At 32.8% G+C, this 19,723-nt stretch overlaps 3 protein-coding genes, 1 non-coding gene and 1 pseudogene across 4 annotated transcripts; 3 read left to right on the forward strand and 2 right to left on the reverse strand.

Moving 5' to 3' along the window:
• On the forward strand, positions 1–4,492 carry LOC112783107 (kinetochore protein NDC80 homolog). The gene is made up of 5 exons (XM_025825885.3): positions 1–835; positions 916–1,277; positions 1,437–1,683; positions 3,354–3,500; positions 4,015–4,492. Exons 1-5 carry the CDS (start codon positions 95–97, stop codon positions 4,261–4,263), a joined length of 1,746 nt encoding a protein of 581 aa, XP_025681670.1. The 5' UTR covers positions 1–94; the 3' UTR covers positions 4,264–4,492.
• LOC112783109 (ferredoxin--NADP reductase, root isozyme, chloroplastic-like) lies at positions 2,296–3,041 on the reverse strand (annotated as a pseudogene).
• A 2,054-nt stretch (positions 4,493–6,546) lies between the features above and the next one.
• LOC112783108 (protection of telomeres protein 1b) lies at positions 6,547–9,970 on the forward strand. Its single transcript, XM_025825886.3, has 10 exons — positions 6,547–6,813; positions 7,132–7,268; positions 7,497–7,686; positions 7,825–7,889; positions 8,005–8,093; positions 8,321–8,608; positions 8,707–8,783; positions 8,926–8,990; positions 9,119–9,271; positions 9,459–9,970. Exons 1-10 carry the CDS (start codon positions 6,690–6,692, stop codon positions 9,666–9,668), a joined length of 1,398 nt encoding a protein of 465 aa, XP_025681671.1. The 5' UTR covers positions 6,547–6,689; the 3' UTR covers positions 9,669–9,970.
• Positions 6,926–7,021, forward strand: LOC112788390 (small nucleolar RNA snoR113). Its single transcript, XR_003195755.1, has one exon. It is a non-coding gene; the product is annotated as a small nucleolar RNA snoR113 (small nucleolar RNA).
• Positions 9,891–17,850, reverse strand: LOC112783106 (glutamate receptor 3.6). The gene is made up of 7 exons (XM_025825884.3): positions 17,735–17,850; positions 16,936–17,224; positions 14,271–15,625; positions 13,136–13,413; positions 12,956–12,987; positions 11,671–12,077; positions 9,891–10,513 (listed from the first exon to the last, which is right to left on the reverse strand). Exons 2-7 carry the CDS (start codon positions 17,204–17,206, stop codon positions 10,028–10,030), a joined length of 2,829 nt encoding a protein of 942 aa, XP_025681669.1. The 5' UTR covers positions 17,207–17,224; positions 17,735–17,850; the 3' UTR covers positions 9,891–10,027.
• Between the last annotated feature and the right edge of the window lie 1,873 nt (positions 17,851–19,723).

Here is a 19,723-nt window from a genome sequence, read left to right on the forward strand (position 1 = left end):
TTGAGCGGGAACTCCACCAGAAATTTGAGAAAAGTAACTGATTTCTTTTCAAAATTGAACTGTACTCCAATTCGAATCACGGTTAACAGCAGATATGAGATTCGGCGCCGGACACCGCCGACAACCCAGGGACTCATTCATTCCGCCGGATTCCCATCAGCGCCATCAGTTCCCCCGTGACTCCAACGCCAGTTTGGCGAGCAGCCGCCGTTCTTCCTCCGGCGGCGCGGGGTGCACGAAGATCGAGGACTACAAGGAGCGCCGCTTGCAGAAATCGGTGATTTCCGCCCTCAACAAGTTTCTGAAGACGCGGAACTGTCTCATCATCTTCAAATCCAGCGGAACCCCACCTTCCAACGACATCCTCGATACCCTAAAATTGCTTCTGAGAGAGATCGAGTACCCTGTGTCGAAGCTCGAAGAGGATCTTCCTCCTCTCCTGAAGCGCCTCAATTACCCTTTCACGATCCACAAATCCACCCTCAAATCCCCCGACCCTCGCCATTGGCATCACTTGCTCGCACTCATTCACTGGCTCATTCAGATCGCCTCCTTCGGCTTTCACATCTCCGAATCCACCTCCAATACAGTCTTGTCCCTCGTCCAGGTCAACCTTGTCCACCAGTACACCCTCAATTCCTATCTTAACTACATTAACGGCCATGGTGATGTGGTTGAAGAACTCGAACTCGACATCATGGACAAGCTCAACCACCAGAAGGTCCTCGCCGAGGAGAAGCTCGAGGCTGCCAACAATGAGCTCAAGAGTTTGAGGGACGACTTGGAGAAGCTGAGGTTGCATCCCGTAAAGAAGGACGAGTTGGAGAAGACTAAGGTAGTTAGATGACTTTGACTTCATCTATTTTGAATTCAGTTTGGTTTGATTCCTCAATTGTTATTTGTTTTTATTACAAGGGCATGCTAGAGGAGGATGTGAAGAAGTTTAGTCTTCTGATTGAGGATGTTGGGAGGATGATTGAGGAGATGGTGAAGGTGCTAGCAGAAAAGGAGAAGGTTCTGGAGGCAAAGGAGCGGGAGAACCATAGGGTTTGCGAGGAGAACAAGGAGCTGAGGAGGACGGTGGAGGCGCAGCCTGTGAATGCGAGGGATGTGGAGAGGATGAAGAGGGAGTTGCAGGCTTTGGAGAGGGGGATCGAGGAGGGCGAGCTTGCCAGGAATGTTTGGGAGGACAAGTCCCGGGAACTGGAGAATAGTCTTTCTCACAAGTTCAAGGACCTTGAGGTGCTTGCTTTGGATTGCAACCAAGAGCTGAGGAGGTTGAATTGTGCTCCATTAATCATATCCATAGATTATTGACTGTTTAGTTAAAATGAAGCAAATTCTATTGATCTTGTTTGTATCAGATAGATGGTGTGTTTGTTGTCTATCTTTACAGTCAAGTCTGCGCATCTAATCCTTCTTGCTGGTGTTTCTAGGTTGAAGATCAGTGATGATATTCAGTATCAGTTGAATGCCAAGGGAACTACGCCTGCTGAGATTATGGGTTTTGACCATAAATTGAGTCTGAAGCCTGCACTTAACTCGTACACTGAGGACATTAAGAAGATTTCTATGGGGAGATGGGAAGAGTTAATTTCCTATCAGCAAATGTCCAATGAAAATGCTTCTAGGCTTGAGGAAAAAAGAAATAATGTTGCAACAGTGCAGTCACAGATTGATAAAGTAAGTGCATCATCATGCTCAGAATGTTATTAATGTTGATTCTATACTTTTAGCCTGTCACAGATACCAGTGTCTACTATGCTGTCACTTTAAGTTTCAACCTTCTAGAGGGAGATTTTGATTTTCATCTGCGTAGATTAGCCAAGATAATTGTGAACTTGATGTTCTTCTACTGGAAAGTTTTACTATTAACAAAATGCAATATTGAATGGGTGTAAATTAATTTAAGTGATGGTGGCAGCATGCTACACTGCTTTTGGAATGTAGGAGTTGGTCCAGGGTCTTTACTGTAGCTTATACATTTTACCTATGTTTCTACAGCAATGACTTATCATACTTGAGTTGTCTTTATGGTTTTGTTGTTTTTCTGTTTTTTTTTTTAATATGCTTGAACATCATATTAATTAACTATAATGCATCTTTATTGCAAAATGGTCAAAATATGTCTCTACCACCACCTTTACTTGGTTCTTCAATTTTGTATTCATCAAGGAAACAATGTACAGCTTACTCAAGCTGTCTAATGAATATTATTAATTAAAACAAAAACAACCCTTAATTAAAACACCTAACTCAGACTTAAGGTAAATAAATGCAAGCATGTGTTTATTCTGCAATGCAGAATTATCAGTAGACTTCAACATTCCATTGTTTTGTTCTTCTTAAGTTGTGAAAGCTTTTCTTCCCAATTTTCTCCTCTTTGCTCTGCAACCTTCTTCAGTGTATCTTGGATTCCAGGCATCATCCCCTTTAGACCACAGAAATAAATGTGAGCCCCGTTGTCGAGAAGTTTGAAGATCTCATCACTATATTCCTCGATCTTATCCTGAACATACATCTTGCCTCCGCTCCTGTTCTTCTGCTCCCTGTTGAGAGCCTTGTCATAGCGGAAGTTGTCTGGATAGTCCTTAAGGTATTTGGTGAATTCGTCATCATACAGAATACTATCGGTATTGGCAACACCGAGGAAGAGCCAGGCTAGTCCACCAAACTTAAATTTAGGAACTGACTCCATAAACATTCGACGTAGATAGCCCCTAAATGGAACAACACCAGTGCCGTTGGCAATCATTATGTGTGTCGCATTTGGATCATCCTCAGGCAAAAGAATGATCTTCCCAGAGGGCCCTGTGATCTTAATTTTGTCTCCAGGCTTGGAGTTGCACAAAAAGTTGCTGCAAACACCTTGCTTAGAAGGATCTTCCTTTGCAGTGTCAGGATCATAATAAACAGCACGGCGCACACACAAGCTGGCGGTTTTGCCATCAAAATTGTCTCCATACCTCATCGAAGCAATTGAATATAGCCGAACATTATGGGGACTTCCAGGTTTCTTTGGATTTTCTCCAGGTGGAATGACATCAATCAATCGTACTTGCATTATAATCATGTCTGCAGTAATTGCAGATGATGATTCAGCTGTTCAAAATATTTGTTTTTTTTTTTAATCCATCTTTTAGCTGCCATATTTACTCTTAACTTCAGTGTATTAGTCACAAACTAAATTTATGCTTTGCATCTACTGTTGATTTAGTTTCTCTATATTTTCTTGCAATCTTTTTGCACTTTGTCAGAATCATTTAGATGCGTATTGGAAGCAGAAATCATCTACCCTGTGAAAATCGTTGCCTGACTTTTGTTCTTCTGCTGTGTGTTACATTATCCACCAGATAGAAGCTGAACTAAAAATGATAAAGAATGAAACACAAGATTATGTAAATAGATGTTCAGCTGAAGCAAAGCAAATGTTGGAGGATGTCCACGTAGCAAGTCATGACCTGGACATTATGGAAAGAGAGGCAGCTGAGGTTCTAAAGGTAATTCCATGTTTGTTAATTCTTTAGTAAGTAAGCTACGTTTGGAAGAGAGATTGAGACGGAGATCGAGAGACAGAGATTGGGAGATTGCGACTAAATTCAGTCTTTGAATTGTATTTAGTATAAAATGTGCAAGATTGAGTTATGTCTCAATGTCTTGTTAGAAAAGGAAAAGTGGGGTTAGATTTGGAATTTAAAAAGTTGAATGAAGGTTATTTTAAAAATAAATATTATTAAAATTTCAATCTCTAATCTAAAAAAATTTCAGTTTCCTATGTCCCACTTTCTAGATGTATTAAAGGGACTGAAATTTTGTGTTCCAGAACTGACATTTTAGTCCCAATCTCAGTCCTTGTTTCCAAACGCTACCTAATTGAATTTGTGAAGACTTGAACATGTCTCAGGCGTCATTCTCTTCATTGTATTTAGGACTCAATCAATCTTGAGAGATAAGCTATGTTTCTGGCGTAGTTCTTGTGTAACATGATTGCATTGGTACTGGTTTCTTTTTCAGGCTACCCAATTGAATTTGCAGGAAGCAATTAAGCAAAGTGAACAAAAAATACAAATGCGTGCTCGTGAGCTCCTGAAGTTGGTTGATTCAGTCTCAAAGTATAAAGAATACGTGGACTCTAAAATTTCAGAGATGAATAGGGATCTATCAGAAACTGCAAGTGCTGTCTCTGAGGCATACAGGGGTTCATTTCCAGCCCAATTCATTAATATATTGAATACAAATCGCCAGCTTGAGAGTAGAGACTGAGCCATTGTGCATTTGCTCTGGCATCTATGTAAACTAAAGTGCTTCACTTATTGTTCCTTTTAGGTTAAATTTATGCTTGTATGTTAGTAATTATAATTAAATCAAGTTATCGTGTGTGTCAAGCTGTAGATGTTTTGAGAAGTCTCTTAAAGTAAAGATTAGTCAAATTGTAAAATATTATTTATAGATTGATTAAATAATATGTAAATTAATTGATTAGATAATTAATTATACTATATGGTGGATTTTAATAAGCGTTATATTATTTATAGATTAATTAGATAATATATAAATTAATGTTAAATTTAAATTGTTTTATATTAAAAATATTTTACAAAATATTTATTTGATAATTTGTATATAATTCTATATTGAAATATAAAAAAAATACTGATGCTTCATTAAAATAATATTTAATTACTTCTTTTTAAACCACATTTAAATTCATGTACGTACTTAATTAACCTTAGTAGTCAAGTTTGTGTCTGAAAATTGTATCTTAATCAACATTAAATAGTCATAAGCTATACTTTCATTAAAAAATAGAGAAATAATAAACACTAAATCATTTAACCCTTCAACAACCTTTTAGCTATTATTATGCTTTTAACGAAATGAATTTGCTAAAGTCAATAATCACAGCTCACATCTAAAACAAATCTACTAATATATAATAGGAGAGTAGTAGAGTGGTCTATGAGCGACAAGTGGAGTGTTTTATGTCTGATACGTAGAACTGTGTGTGATTGACAAGTATTTGCCCTTAAAGTTGGACACCTAGCAGTTCTCAAATAAAGAAGCAATTCGGCGAGATTTTAATTCAAATTCAAATTGAAAATGATTTTATTCCAAGACTTGCAGCTGCATTTTTATTGTTAATAAAAAGAGAAGATAAAAAAGAGTGCACTGCAAGTTTTGAAAGGGGGAGTAGTTTCAAATTCAAAAATATTAATATATAATAGGAGAGTAGTAGAGTGGTCTGTGAGCGACAAATGGAGCGTTCTATGCCCGACACGTGGAGCTGTGTGTGATTGACAAGTATTTGCTCTTAAAGTTGGACACCTGGCAGTTCTCAAATAAAGAAGCAATTGGGCGATATTTTGATTCAAATTCAAATTAAAAATGATTTTATTTCAGGACTTGCAACTGCATTTTTATTGTTAACAAGAAGAGAAGATAAAAGAGAGCGCGCTGCAAGTTTTGAAAGGGGAGTAGTTTCAAATTCAAATCTATTATCTATTAATATATAATAGGAGAGTAGTAGAGTGGTCTGTGAGCAACAAGTAGAGCGTTCTATGCTCGACACGTGGAGCTGTGTGTAATTGACAAGTATTTGCTCTTAAAGTTAGACACCTGCCAGTTCTCAAATAAAGAAGCAATGGGCGGGATTTTGATTCAAATTCAAATTGGAAATGATTTTATTCCAGGACTTGCAGCTGCATTTTTATTGTTAACAAGAAGAGTAAATAAAAGAGAGCGCGCTACACATTTTGAAAGGGGGAGTAGTTTCACATTCAAATTGGAAATGATTTTATTCCAGGACTTGCAGCTGCATTTTTATTGTTAGCAAAATCGGGAACATAAATGATGCAATTGGTAAGTCAGGATTAAATTGGTGCAAATCATGAATCTCAGAAACTACTTTGGGGTTTAACACCAATGACACCATGGCTTAATCTTGGAACTAAAGAGGAGGAAGAAAAAGATGTAAAAGAAGACTGCGAAGGTGAAGAAGAAGAGTATGAATGTTAGGGTTATCGAGATATGATAAAAATTGGGAAAGAATAGTGTCGTTTTCGAATAAAGGGATCATGAATCATTTTGTCCCTTGTTAGAGTTGTCAGAGATTATTTTGTCCCATGTTAGAGTTGTCAGGGATCATTTTGTCTTCCGTTAAAGTTGACGGAGCCAAAGACCTAAGTGACTGACGAAATTAATTGTTAAAAACCAATCGAATAATTAATTTTAGTTAAAGACTAAAATGAATATATACTTAAAATAAAATAGTATCTTCTTTTGTCAATTATTCGCCAATTGTTATTAACCTTTTTTTTTCTTCAAAATCTTATCAAATTTTATTAATATATGTTTTGTATTGTACCACACAAATAATATATGCTAAGCAGTATGAATATTGCCTTATTTATTTGTTTATTTTTGTTACTATTTATATATTCAAATCTCCTTAGGGAAAGATGATAATTGAATTTTGTTGATATATTTAATTAAAATATTCAACATAATACAAATATTTATATTTTAGTTGTCATTTTTTCAAAAAAAAAATTACTATACTAATGTGACTACTGACTACTCAGTCTCTTCCGATTCATCCAAAAAAGCTTGAAACTTTGAGTGTCGTCTCCCTCCACTTTGTAAGTTCCATTGCTTTGACGCAAAACCCTAACTGAATATGTGAGAGAGAAATGGCTTCCAGAAGCGGAATCAAGCGTGTTCCGATAAAAGATGTTCTTTCATTACTCAGCCAGAGAGTGTCTGTTGTGGCGGTTATCCTCGAATACTCCTTCCCTAAGACTACGAGAGGCACTGGTATGTATCTTCATTTCTCGTTGCAAAGTTTGCATCTTTCCTCTTTCAAATTCATGGGTTTCTTCTATTCTTTACTTTTATTTTATAAAAAAGAAACATTTAACTTGAGAACCGGCGATGATGATAAAAAGGCCGGGCTTACAGCTGCCATGTGCTTCCACTGGTAGTAGCTTGATGAGTGTTTCTCTGAAGGTGTTTTTTGAGCTGGTTTCACTTGTGTGTGTGTGTGAAATGTTTGAGTTTGACCAACTTTGATGACCTTGAAATATATAATCTGCGAATGCTGCTGCTCATGGTGTTCATAACAAATTTCTGCAGATTACTGCTGTGTCTTAAGAATAGTTGATCAATCACATCATGAAACCGGTATGGCTGTTAATCTTTTTGCTCTGACTGCTGATAAGCTTCCCCATGTTGCTGAAGCCGGAGATGTGATTCACCTTTGTAATGTTTCGGTATGCTTTCATATTAACCTCTTGCATTCACATGTTGAAGTTAATGTATTTCACGAGTTTACATAGATATTGATTAGTGACCTTGTGTTGTAAAGTTGAAATTACATTGACATAAACTGTATGTTCATTTGCTAATTGCTACTCTTATTGAATAGAAGTGAAATTTCTTTTGTATAGACAAAATTACATCTTGTATTCTTTAAATATTCACTGTTTTATCTTTTGTAGGTAAGAACGTTTGATGGGGAATATAATCTCGTTTACAGTAAAGCATTTTCCTCTTTTGCCTTATATCAAGGGAAAGATAGTGATGATCTTGTTCCTTATCAAGTTTCTTCTAAGTATCAGCGTACAAATGCGGACGGAATATGCATACACGAACTTAGAAAATGGCGGGTCAACTTTCAGCCAAATGATGGTACTTTGGTGTTGCATCCTGTATTACTCAGTACAGACTTGCATACATCCATTAAGTTTTATTCATGACTTCATAATCTAGCTTTATACTTTGCTAAATTTTGATGTGTGAATTCAAGGTTTTTGATATGCTGTGTAGGCAGACACGAATTTCGTTTGTTTAAAGAAATCAAGGAAGGGGATCACGTGAATTTGGCATGCAAGGTAGTTGGGTTGGATTTTAGTCACTATGTTGCACGAGAGATTTCTATACCCGTACTTTTTATTGTTTCTACTCAAAAGCACTAATTCTACTTCATGCTTTTCGTTGTATCTTAAGATACTTCATTTCGGTGAGGTTGCCAAAGATGAATGGTTTATCTATGTCTGGGATGGTACTAATGCCCCACCAAACACCATACGTTCAAAGTGAGTTGAAATACAAGCTTGCTTTTATTTGAACATCTCTGCCATTTGTACTTATAATGATAGAGAACATATATTGATCCTTTGCTAGTAAGGGCTTAGTTTTCAATTGTATATATCCATTGCGCTAGAGGTGATTTTTCGACTAGTTTATATGATTGTAAAAAATGTTTTATGTTACTATGTTGGTGTGTTAAAGAAATTTTGTTGTCGCCATTTATGAATTGCAGGCTAGAAGATGAAATGAATTGTCCACTTCCTTTACAATTGGAATCATTGGCCTTGCCAAGAGATCTATATTGTACTTTCCCTACTGTTGGGTCCATATTGAGGATAACCTTTGATGGAAGCATTGACAAGAGTCATTTTCACCTTCTAGACAATGTTAAACTTAAATGGATTAAGTTGGTCAATATGCGCCTTGAAGTGCATGCAGGACTATGGCGTGGTCTTTTTACCCCTTTTACAAAGTTTCGATACACTCCAGCTGAAGATAATCTCATTTTAACACGCAAAAGGTGGTAGACAAATTAGTTCAAACATTTACATGGTTTGGATATATATGGTTGGCAAACTTGAGCTTATCTATGTATTCTTTTTGTTTGCCTTGAAGTAGGTTCTCTGACGAGCGGATATCTCGGAGATTTGAAATAAATTATTTGGGGTGTGTCCCTGTACCTTCAACTGTGACAGGTATTTCATTTGTCTCACTAAGGTCTATTTCCTTAACTTATAATTTTTCATATTAAAGTTATGATTGGCAGAAATTATGAGAATTTTTATCTTATATATATATTTTTTAAAGTGGAATAACAATCGTTCTTGATCAATACAGTTGTAACGGTTGATTGTCATTGTGCGCCGCATGTTACTCTGATGGAAGCCCTCACGAATAATCAGGTGTTATATGGTCTTTTCGTTGTTGTGACCATGCTCTTAGTTTCAACTCAGTTACTCTCCCTCCATATACACGTCATACATGCACAGATTACTGATGCTTTTCTGCTTATTGAATTAATGTATTGTAGGTGACTGCCAAGTTCAAGTGTGTAGTTCGAGTGGTTGCAGCGTTGCCTTGCCAACCTGAAATGCTCCGCTCTCCTGCCGGGATATACAGAATGCAGTTGACCCTAGAGGATGCAACAGCTAGAATTCATGCCTATGTTTTTGCCAAGGATGGGGTTTGCACAAATTTTATCTAATGTTCATAGATTTAGGCTTCTTGTTAATTGTTTTATGATAATGAGCTAAAGTTATTGTTTCTAACTTGAGTTTTGCTTTATCACTTTTAATATCTTATTTTGTTTTCCATATTTATGTGTCTGGTCCTTTTCCTTTTCCCTTTTTTGTTATCTTGATACATGGCAGGAGACTCTTTTTGGTGGCTATCCGGACACGGATAGTTTGAGCAAGAAGCTAAACAAATTGCTTGGAGTAACTGAAGGTGGTGCTACCAGTGATAAGAGACATCCGCCATGGGTTTCTGTTTGTCTCGAATCATATTACCTCAATAAAGATGACACCTGGGGAACTAGACATTTCAGAGTATCCAGCACCAAAGTAGCTGAAGAAGCATGAAGTGTTGTTAAGAATGCTTTTCTCCACCTTTTTTGAGAGACTATATGTTGCAGGCTGTACATTTTGGTGAACTAGAAAATGCAGTTATATTTTGCTAGAGATATAGGACTTGCTTTGTATGCAAGGAAAAATGGAAAACCTTTGTTTTTTTGGTGAACTTTGAATGTAAATGTGTGTAGATGAAATGCAACCCTTCTGGAAGAACAATAGTATATCAGGGTATGTAAGGAAATGCTCAATGGAACAACTTTGTATGATATATTGATATGTGAATATTGATATCTACATTGCAATCATACAAACTGTGGTTGAATAATGCTGCATAATACTATAGTTGTATATATACTTGTAAGCCTTAATTAGGCACCATTTTCAACATGGATGCTAACGTTTGATTCATGCAATGGTGAAACCTCTACTTCATGAACCACTCTATTATCTTTGCGCCTTCTCTTTTTCCCATTTTTATCTTCCATCTCTTCTTCCTCTTCTCTTCCATTGACAAATGAAAAGAAAGATTTGATACGAGAAGAACAAGAAGAAGAAGAAGAAGAGCCTCCAAGGTTGTCATTACTAGTAGTGTTGTTTGAATAATGCCTATTAAAACGGTAGGTCATTCTAATAACATGGCAAAGGAGAGCAATGAAGCATGCAATGCCAATAAGAAGGAAGAGACCCCAAAAGCTCTTAGTCTCAAGCCTATCTATGCCTTGCTTTGCACCTTCTGAGCTACAAGCACTTCTTGTTAGCCATTTGTCATGAATCCTTTGAAGATCACCATTCTCTGATAGTTTTAGAATAGCTGTTGACATGTCAATTGCTAAGGGAGAGTCTCTTGGAAAGGCCTGTAAATATTTAAAGAATGTGCCTCTTTTAGAAATATCTAAAGGAAAAGTATAGGTATACAATGAAAATACTAAACAATGTAAACAATGGATATATCGGATATTCATTTTCACTAGGTGTGCGGATGGTTATTCTAATATTAAAATTTAGGTGGGTAATTTGGAGGTGTAGTGTGTTTTGATTTGATTGGTGGTTGTTCATGTTGTTTAAAAAAGTTATTAGTTACCTAACATAACCCATATCTAAAATATAAAAAATATTTAGTAACAAAAAAAATTAGCCAAAAACAGCTAGAACGAACTTGCTTTATTTAATATTTATTAATTATTGTAATAATTAATTAATACTAAATAAAATAAGTTTTGACTGTATTTTTTATCTCTCTAATATTATCGCTAAAATATTTAGATTATTATGTCCAGGGGCGGAGCTAGATAAAATATTAGAGGAGGGCCAAAAGTATTTATATAATAAACTAAAACTAAAATAAAATTTTAAGGAGGGGCTAAACTGAAATTTACATATAATTTATATGTAAAAAATTAAAATTAGGGGGGCCATCGCCCCTTTCCTACCACCTGGCTCCGCCCCTGATTATGTCAATACCTATTTGTTATATTTGATTTTTTAATATATGATATTTACTTTAGCTATTAGTTTCACTCTACTATTCATTTAGGGATCTCTTAGATAGTTCAATTTCAACAGAAATAAAAATAGAAATGGTAGAGTAGTATATAGAATAAGAAAAGATCTCAATTAATTTTTTTCATTTAATAATATATAATCAGTCTTTTTTTTTTAAAAAAAAAATCTTACTTTATTTGTTGATTAAAAAAAATTAGTTACATTCCCTTACAAATTAAAATCAGCACTACAAACATATTAAATTATTAATATTATGTTTATGTTTGTGTAAGTGATCATCAAATTAAAATACAAACATATGAGGAAAAATATAATATATATACATCACACCACCAACTGCAAATAGTGGCGGTTTTGGAACGTTTTTGCGATGATTTCAAACCGCCGCTAAACGTGTTAGTAGTGCTTGGTGAAATATCATCCTTTAAAATTGATTTTTTTTAATATATATATTTTTAAAATAAAAAAAAGAAAAAGAAAAGAAGCATATTTCAAAATATATACTTACAAAGCCCCATCCCATCTTGGTAAACTCTTGACCAACAATCCCAAATTCACACCTAGTTGCTAGGAACAACTCCATGTATGCACGTTCATCTATGATTGCAGCAACACCACCATTAGCAGCTCCATCCTTCAATGCCTTCTCATATTCTGAAGGGTCATTGAGAGGAACAAGCCTTGACCTATGTATGTTGAGTTCATCTGTTAGATAATTCTCAGCAAATGATCCTCTCAAGTAACCAATTCTTTCATTGCTTGTTGCTAAGCTTTCAATCCCCTTAATTGGGGAAGAGAGTTGTTCCACTGTGAGGATTGATGTTAGGCTTGCAATGTAGCTTGAATTCAGTATTAAAACCACAAACAGCCATATGATTAAGACTAATCGCCCAAGTGTGCTAACAGTTTTCTCTCCTACAAAGAAATGAGAAATGTTTGTTACTTAGACCCGATAAGAAGACACATGAATAATTATATCGTAAGAGTTTTTATTTTTTTGATTTGTATAAAATTACAAAAATTTCGGTATTTTTTTATATATTTTATGTTAAAAAAATAGGAAAAGTTTAGGGGCCAGCAACTTTATCAAATTTTGGCCAGCATGTAATCAGCAAAGAAGAGTGAGTCATTGGATGAAATTTCACACTAATCTCACACCATTAAAAACCTCATTGATGGCTATTTGATAGCTATAAATCCCAAAAGTTGCTAGCCCCCTAACATTCCTCAAAAAAATATTTTATAAGATAATAAATTAAAGAGTAAATGCTCTTTCCGGTCCCTAACCATTTGTCCGATGGACTTCCTACCTCCTAAGAAATCTAAACACCCAAATCGGTCTCTATCTACTTTGATATATGTACGTTCTAGTCCCTGGTTAGGGACCGAAAAGGGCATTTACTCAAAGTAGATAGGGACTGGAACGTACATATATCAAAGTAGATAGGGACCGATTTGAGTATTTAGATTTCTTAGGGGATGGAAAGTCTATTGAACAAATGGTTAGGGACCGGAAATGACATTTACTCTAAATTAAATTCTAAATTTTTTTTATTATAAAAATTATGATACTATATTATATATGAAACTAATTATTTCAAAATCTTAGATACAAAATAATTATATATATCTTCAAATAGTTCTCTATAATTTCATTCATAGATAAAATTAAAGGTGTACTCTAAAATCATTTATGACACTAGTAACCAATTAAATGAGTTATACTATTTAAACTAATATAAGATATAGAAGAACAACAATACCACTAGATAAATAAAATTTTAACCACTTACTATGTGCAAAGAACAAGGTTGAGAAGCTAAACCTGCATAGAGAAATAAATCTAAAAGTTAAAAACTTGTTGAAATTTACACTATTATTATTATTATTCAGCACATTAAATCAAATTTTATTAGATTAGAAAAAAATTAAATTTTATTTGTTCTGGCACAATAAATTAATAATTAAATTACCATATAATGGTGACAAATTGTCTCCTAGGAGTGCCTCTAAAATCATCATTCAAGCGACGTTCTAAAATCCAAACAACAGCCCCAACAGCCAAGAAAAACATTCCTGTGACAAGCCACATCATTGGAGTAAATGGTCTTAGAAAGGCCCAAGCATTAGATTTCATCTTCCTTATTGGTGCCACAACAACTAAACCGGATTCAATGTATGGTTGTGTGAAATCCACAATCTTAGTTCTGTTTGTGGTAATGGTAATGTCCCCCACCACAGCATCAAACTCCTACACATATCATAACAAGGGTTTCAATAATCATATAGTATGAGAATCTATAATAAATAAAACAATATTTTCTTTTATAAAATGACTAAAAATTTAAAATTATTTCAACTTTTACATTTTTCAATTATAAAAAAAAAAACTATTTTTATTTAAAATCGTTTTATAGGTGATTACTAAAAATAGGTGTACAAAAAAATGTGTTAATGCATATAAGAGTCATTTTAGTATATTTATGCTACGATGTTACGATGATTATAGTATTTTAAAAAATGTTACTAAATTTAAAATAAAATCTTTTTATTATTTATCAATGTGTTTTAAAAAATAATACTAAAAAAATATTACCGAAATATAAAAAAAATATAACTTTAATTTTAACAATATCTTATAACTATTGGGTAGTATTTGGTGGAGAGACAGAGACGAAAAAACTGAAACTGAGAGACAGAAACTAATAGACAAAGATTGAAATAAATCTTAGTATTCTGTTTGGTACAAAGTGGGAGACAGAAATTGAAATAAGAATGAAATCCTAATTTAATTTGTATAAAGGATAAAATTGGAATTAATCAATTGAAATGAAGGTATTTTAGATATAAAATGTTATTAAAGTTTCAGTTTTTATCTCTAAAAATTTTAGTCCTATGTATCCCTACTTTTTGGAAATACTGAAATACTGAAATTTTAGAGACAGAAACAAAAATTTTAGTATCAGTCTCTGAATCAACAAACATGATACTAAGTCTCAGTCTTCCAATCTCTGTTTCAGTACCCAAAACAAACGCTACCTTATAGACCGTAATAATTATAAATATAGGCATACTAAAATTCAGTTAGATATAATAATAGATACTCACACCAAGTGTGACCCTCTGAAGAAGTAGTGAATTCAATGGATTGGTTTTACCATCACCAAATGGAATAAACTTATTTGGGACTGGATAAGGCAACAATTCCAATGCAGCTGTGAACACATCAATACAATAACCACTAAACTTATCAGTGCCTTCAGTTCTTGACACAAATTCATGGTAGCTAACCCTAAGTGGCACCCCAATTCTCAATTGTTTTCCATTGTTGGCAAAAACCCAACCTCTAGGTGTTTGTGTTGTTTGGCCAGGCCATATCACACCATAAAGCCCTAATTCACTTGAATTTCCATGGTTTGGAACTTGTTCACCAGTGTGAAGACCAGAAGAATTAGACCAAAATCCAATCCTCCTAACCCCAGTTCCAATCACATTAATGATCTCATATGATGGATTCATTAGGTTTCCATCTTGAGAAAACATCATCGGACCGGTTAAACCGGTTCGATTAACTTCTAGAATCTTCTGAAGCAACATGCTACCATTAAGAAACATTCCCATAGTATCAAGATGCAGGGTATCACCATCACCCCTTAAAGTGTTTAGACTTGAATCATTTGAAAATTTCAAAGTTCCACCACTTCTAAAGAATGCATCAAGTGCATAAGCTAAGGTCCAAACAGTGTCATAAGCATATAAACCAAAGATGTTCAATCCAAAAGGACCCTCATCATTATTTTGATGAGCTAGTTTGGGCCACCTAGACTCAAAATTGCTCTTGATTCTTGAATCTGGTGTGTGCATTCTCAAGGTGATAACACCCTGCATATCATTCATGATTGAAGTTGTAGCCAATGATGGATCAGAATCAAGAGCAGTTGTGAGCCAATCAGTGACTATCCACACATAACCACTTCCCATCATGCCTAATGATTGTGCAATGTGAAGAACTTCAAGGCCAAAAGAAGGGTAAATGTGAAGAACTATAACCCTAGATTCCATTAAAGCAATTTTAACTAATGCACTGTTGATTTCTTCCTTGTTGACATTGCTATCATCAGGTTTAAGGGCTGCTTTGTGTGATATCTTGCAACGTTTTTCGGCAAGCTTATCACCTAATGCAGCAACACCATTTCTTCCATGATCATCATCAATGAAGATTGCAATCACATCTCTCCATTGGAATTGATCAATAATATCTGCCACTGCAGACATTTGATAAAGATCACTCTGTGTTGTTCTAACAAAATATGGGAATTGGAGAGAAGTGAGTGTAGGATCTGTTGCTGCAAATGATAAGAGAGGAACTTGCATCTCATTTGCAATGTGTGAGATTACATGTGCCATTACTGAGTATTGTGGACCAATTATGGCTGCAGTGTCTTTCTCCATCAATAGCAATGCTATGAAAAAAAAAAAAGGTGAAAATTCAGGTGTAGTCGGCTTCACGTGAAGTTGATAGCTGAGAACCGTTAGATGAAAATTTAGTCAAACCAGTCAAATCATCTAACGACTCTCAGCTATCAACTTCACGTGAAGTCGACTGCAACTAAGTTTCCACCATAAAAAAACATAAAACTTTCATCAACATGGTCTAATATTAATGAGCAAGGAATAGTACAAGAGTTAAATTTTAGATGAAAACTCAGGTGAAGTCGACTTCATGTGAAGTTGATATCTGAGTAAAAATTTAGTCAAATTAGTCAAATCATCTAACAGCTCTCAGATATTAACTTCATGTGAAGTCGACTGCATGTGAGTTTTTACCTAAATTTTATTGTTTTTATTTTAGTTTTTTATAAAGAAAATGTATAAGAACCAATTTTTATGTTAGTCAACATTAACTAACTTTTTTCTTTTTAGTATTAAAATTACTCTTTTTTTTAATCTTTATAGACATACATTTTAGAGGATTAAAGATAAATTTAAAATTTATGATTTAGAATTTAGGGTTTAAAATAATTGCTACCAAATACCAATGACAATAGAAATTATGACTAAAAAGTAATAATTTTTTTTTTAAAAAAAAAGTGATTGAGATGTTTGCTTTAAAAAATTTGATTTTTTAATTAGATGTGTGTTAAAGTTTACGTGTCGGAAAAAAAATCACGATAATCAAAACAAAAATGAGTTAAATGACAAATTTACAAGAATTAAAAACTTTTCTATTTTTGACAAAAAAAAAAGTGTAATACTACGGTGAAAAGTGAAATTTCAGTAAAAAGTATAAATTATTTTAGTTTAATTACTCTGTTGGTCCTTATAGTTTCGCGAAATTTTTAATTAGGTCTTTATACTTTTTTTTCTTTTAATTGGATCCCTGCACCAATTTTTTTTTTTCAATTAGATCCTCTTAATAATAATTGGTTTAATTATATAGGGACCCAATTAAAAAAAAATAGTACAGGGACCCAAATAAAAGGGAAAAAAAGTATAGGGACCTAATTAAAAATAAAATTTGGTGCAATGACTCAATTAAAAGGAAAAAAAGTATAGGAACCTAATTGAAAATTTCACGAAACTACAGGACCAACCGAATAATTAAACCAATTATTTTTTTTAGTAAAAAAAATCTATTAAAAAATATTATCACATGCAATGTACATATATATTTTTTCTAAATTTGATAAATATTCGCTCCTCACCTGATTCTACTCTTTACTAAAGAAATTTGTAAACAAAGAAATATGTATGAGATTTATAATGCACTTACAGTCAATGATTCCTAGAAATCCAGTTGATAGTTTTGTGTCTTGCATAGAGATGTTAAGCTTGGTTCCACTGAGAATGGTTGAATCTGAATTTACATCATTCACTGCTGCTTCTATAGCAATTTTTGCCACCTTTCCAATGGTTGAGTTGAGAGCTAAAATTGCTCCTATGTTAACATTAGGAGGTGGTTTTGCACAAACATTATTGCTGAATAATATTCCACTACTTGAAACAAATATCACAAACACAATAACAACCCAATCTTTGCTCATCTTCTATATATATTTGTACTGCATATATGCATAACAAAAAAAAAAGTCACTCTAACATGCATGTCATTGTAAGTTAAAAAAATATATATATATTTTAAACACTATTAGAAATTTAAATTAAGGTTTAATTACTCTGTTGGTCCTATAGTTTCGTGAAATTTTCAATTAGGTCCCTATACTTTTTTTCTTTTTAATTGGATCCCTACACTAATTTTTTTTTCAATTAAGTCCCTCTTAGTAGTAATTGGCTTAATTTTATAGGGACTCAACTAAAAAAAAAGAATTGGTACAGGGACTTAAATAAAAGAAAAAAAAAGTGTAGGGACCCAATTAAAAAAAATTTGGTGCAAGGACTCAATTAAAAGAAAAAAAAAATATAGGGACCTAATTGAAAATTTCACAAAACTATAGAGACCAACAGAGTAATTAAACCTTAAATTAAAGTATATATTTCGGTAAACTAATTTTGTAAAGATAAAAAAATTTAATTACTATAAAAGACGGGTGTATAAATAAGCACTAACGTACCGATTTTTTTTTTTTTTTTTAAAGGAGGAAGCTGAAAGCTTTGAGAGAAATTTACAAAGTATCAAAAATTAAAGGTGTTTCCCTTGCAATTTCACATAAATAATTTATTGTCTTTGGCATGCTTATGCTCCATAGAATGGAGTCCTTTTATATAGCAAGTAGATCATGATGCATGTGTTTAGTGCTTTCAAAACTTTTAGCTATATCCAAACTAATTATATATATATAAATAGGCACTTCTATGTTAAAGTATTAAATGTAGAAAGTATATTGAAAAACTTAAAATTTTAGGTTGCTTTTGGTTTATTTTTTTCATTTTTTTTATTTTTAGTATTATTTTTTGTTTTTGAAATTTTATTAAGGAAAAAAAATAGTAAAAATAATAAAATTATATTTTCTGTTTCTACCTCTAATAATCTTCTTTTTTTTTTTTTGCAAAAATTTAAGGACAAAAACAAATAAAAAATACAAATACAAATTAAACACACCCTTAAATTTTTAAAGTATTTATTGTATAAAGAATATTATAAAATAAAAAAACTTTTTAGTATAGGTTACTTTAATTAGGTACTCAAAATCCTTAATAATACAGGCACATATTTACTTAAAAAAAGTTAATCAATATTAACTAACTTTAATGTTTAAATATTTAATTTTAGATTTTGAATTAAAAATTTACTATTTAGAATAAAAAAAGTAAGTGAAACAAAATAATTAAAAAAAAAATTAATTATCTAACATTACTCTTTGTTCAAATATCTTATGCACCCGTGTAGCAATTGTCATCATCATCCTCAAGAAGAAATTAAATAAGGTTTTCACATTTCACACTTCCATTTATTAGTGGGCACAGTTTGTGACAAACAAAGAATTGAAGCACAAATGCACAATGCAAGCACTAATAATATTTGGTGATATTATTGAAGATGACACAGGAAAAGTGCACCAATAATATTGCCGCAAACATAGAAACAGAATCTCAACTTCAATCTTGCAAGAGATTATATGAAAGAGATAATATAATGGGCTGGTCTACCAATTTAAATGGATCATGTTTAGTTTGTTTAATTTTAATTTTTTACATATTTAATTTATTTTTAATTTTGGTTGCACCCATGTTGGAAATAAAATTTAAAAATATTCCATTTAATATTGGGTTTTCTTAATTGTAAAATCTTAATTATGTATTTAAATTATGAGATTGAAAATTAAATCAAATCATGAGGTTCTTTAATTTAGAAAAGGTTACATAACATGTTAGTTCACAAACTTTATTTTCTAAATACTTGCACCTTTAATTTAACCACTTATTTTGTTTGTTAAGGAATTATTTATTTAACCATTTAATTTCTTTATTTTCGAACCTTTATTTAAGGAATTATTTATTATTAAGTCTTAAATTCAAGTAGGAAATAAATTAAGACCACTAATTTCTCCTTGACAAATTATCATTGCAAAAATATTATTTGTATACTAAAATCAGCCATCAATATATTTATAATTAAATATATATGTAATTTAATTTAATTAATTTTTAAAATATATTTATATTTTAATATATATTTTATACTGATAGTTGATTTTAATAGCTGAATTTAATATACACTTAATATAGTCTTTATTATTGTCACTTGCAATAGATAACCTAAACTAATCAAAATGATTGATTATTATATTTTCATTTAGTAGTTTACTACTTCTTTATCTTGGCACCTTGAAGTTGACTTCTGGTCAACAAGTCAATGAAGTGATTCACAATTGGTTCAAATGAGAAGAAAGATAGAAGTCAAGTTAGTGTTACACGTTTTAACCCTAATCTACACCACACACACTACACTTTTTGTGTAGTTGCCTTGAAACTAGGATTATTATATTCCTAAGCAAAGAAGAGGAAACTCAGTGCTATTGTGATTTATGTTTTAGAAAGTGTGTTTTAATTATTTGTATAGGTGTTTTTTTTTATTTGTCTTATACTACTTTTTATTTTTT

The sequence above is a fragment of the Arachis hypogaea genome, chromosome 20, assembly GCF_003086295.3.
Source record: "Arachis hypogaea cultivar Tifrunner chromosome 20, arahy.Tifrunner.gnm2.J5K5, whole genome shotgun sequence".
Taxonomy (NCBI): Eukaryota; Viridiplantae; Streptophyta; class Magnoliopsida; order Fabales; family Fabaceae; genus Arachis; species Arachis hypogaea.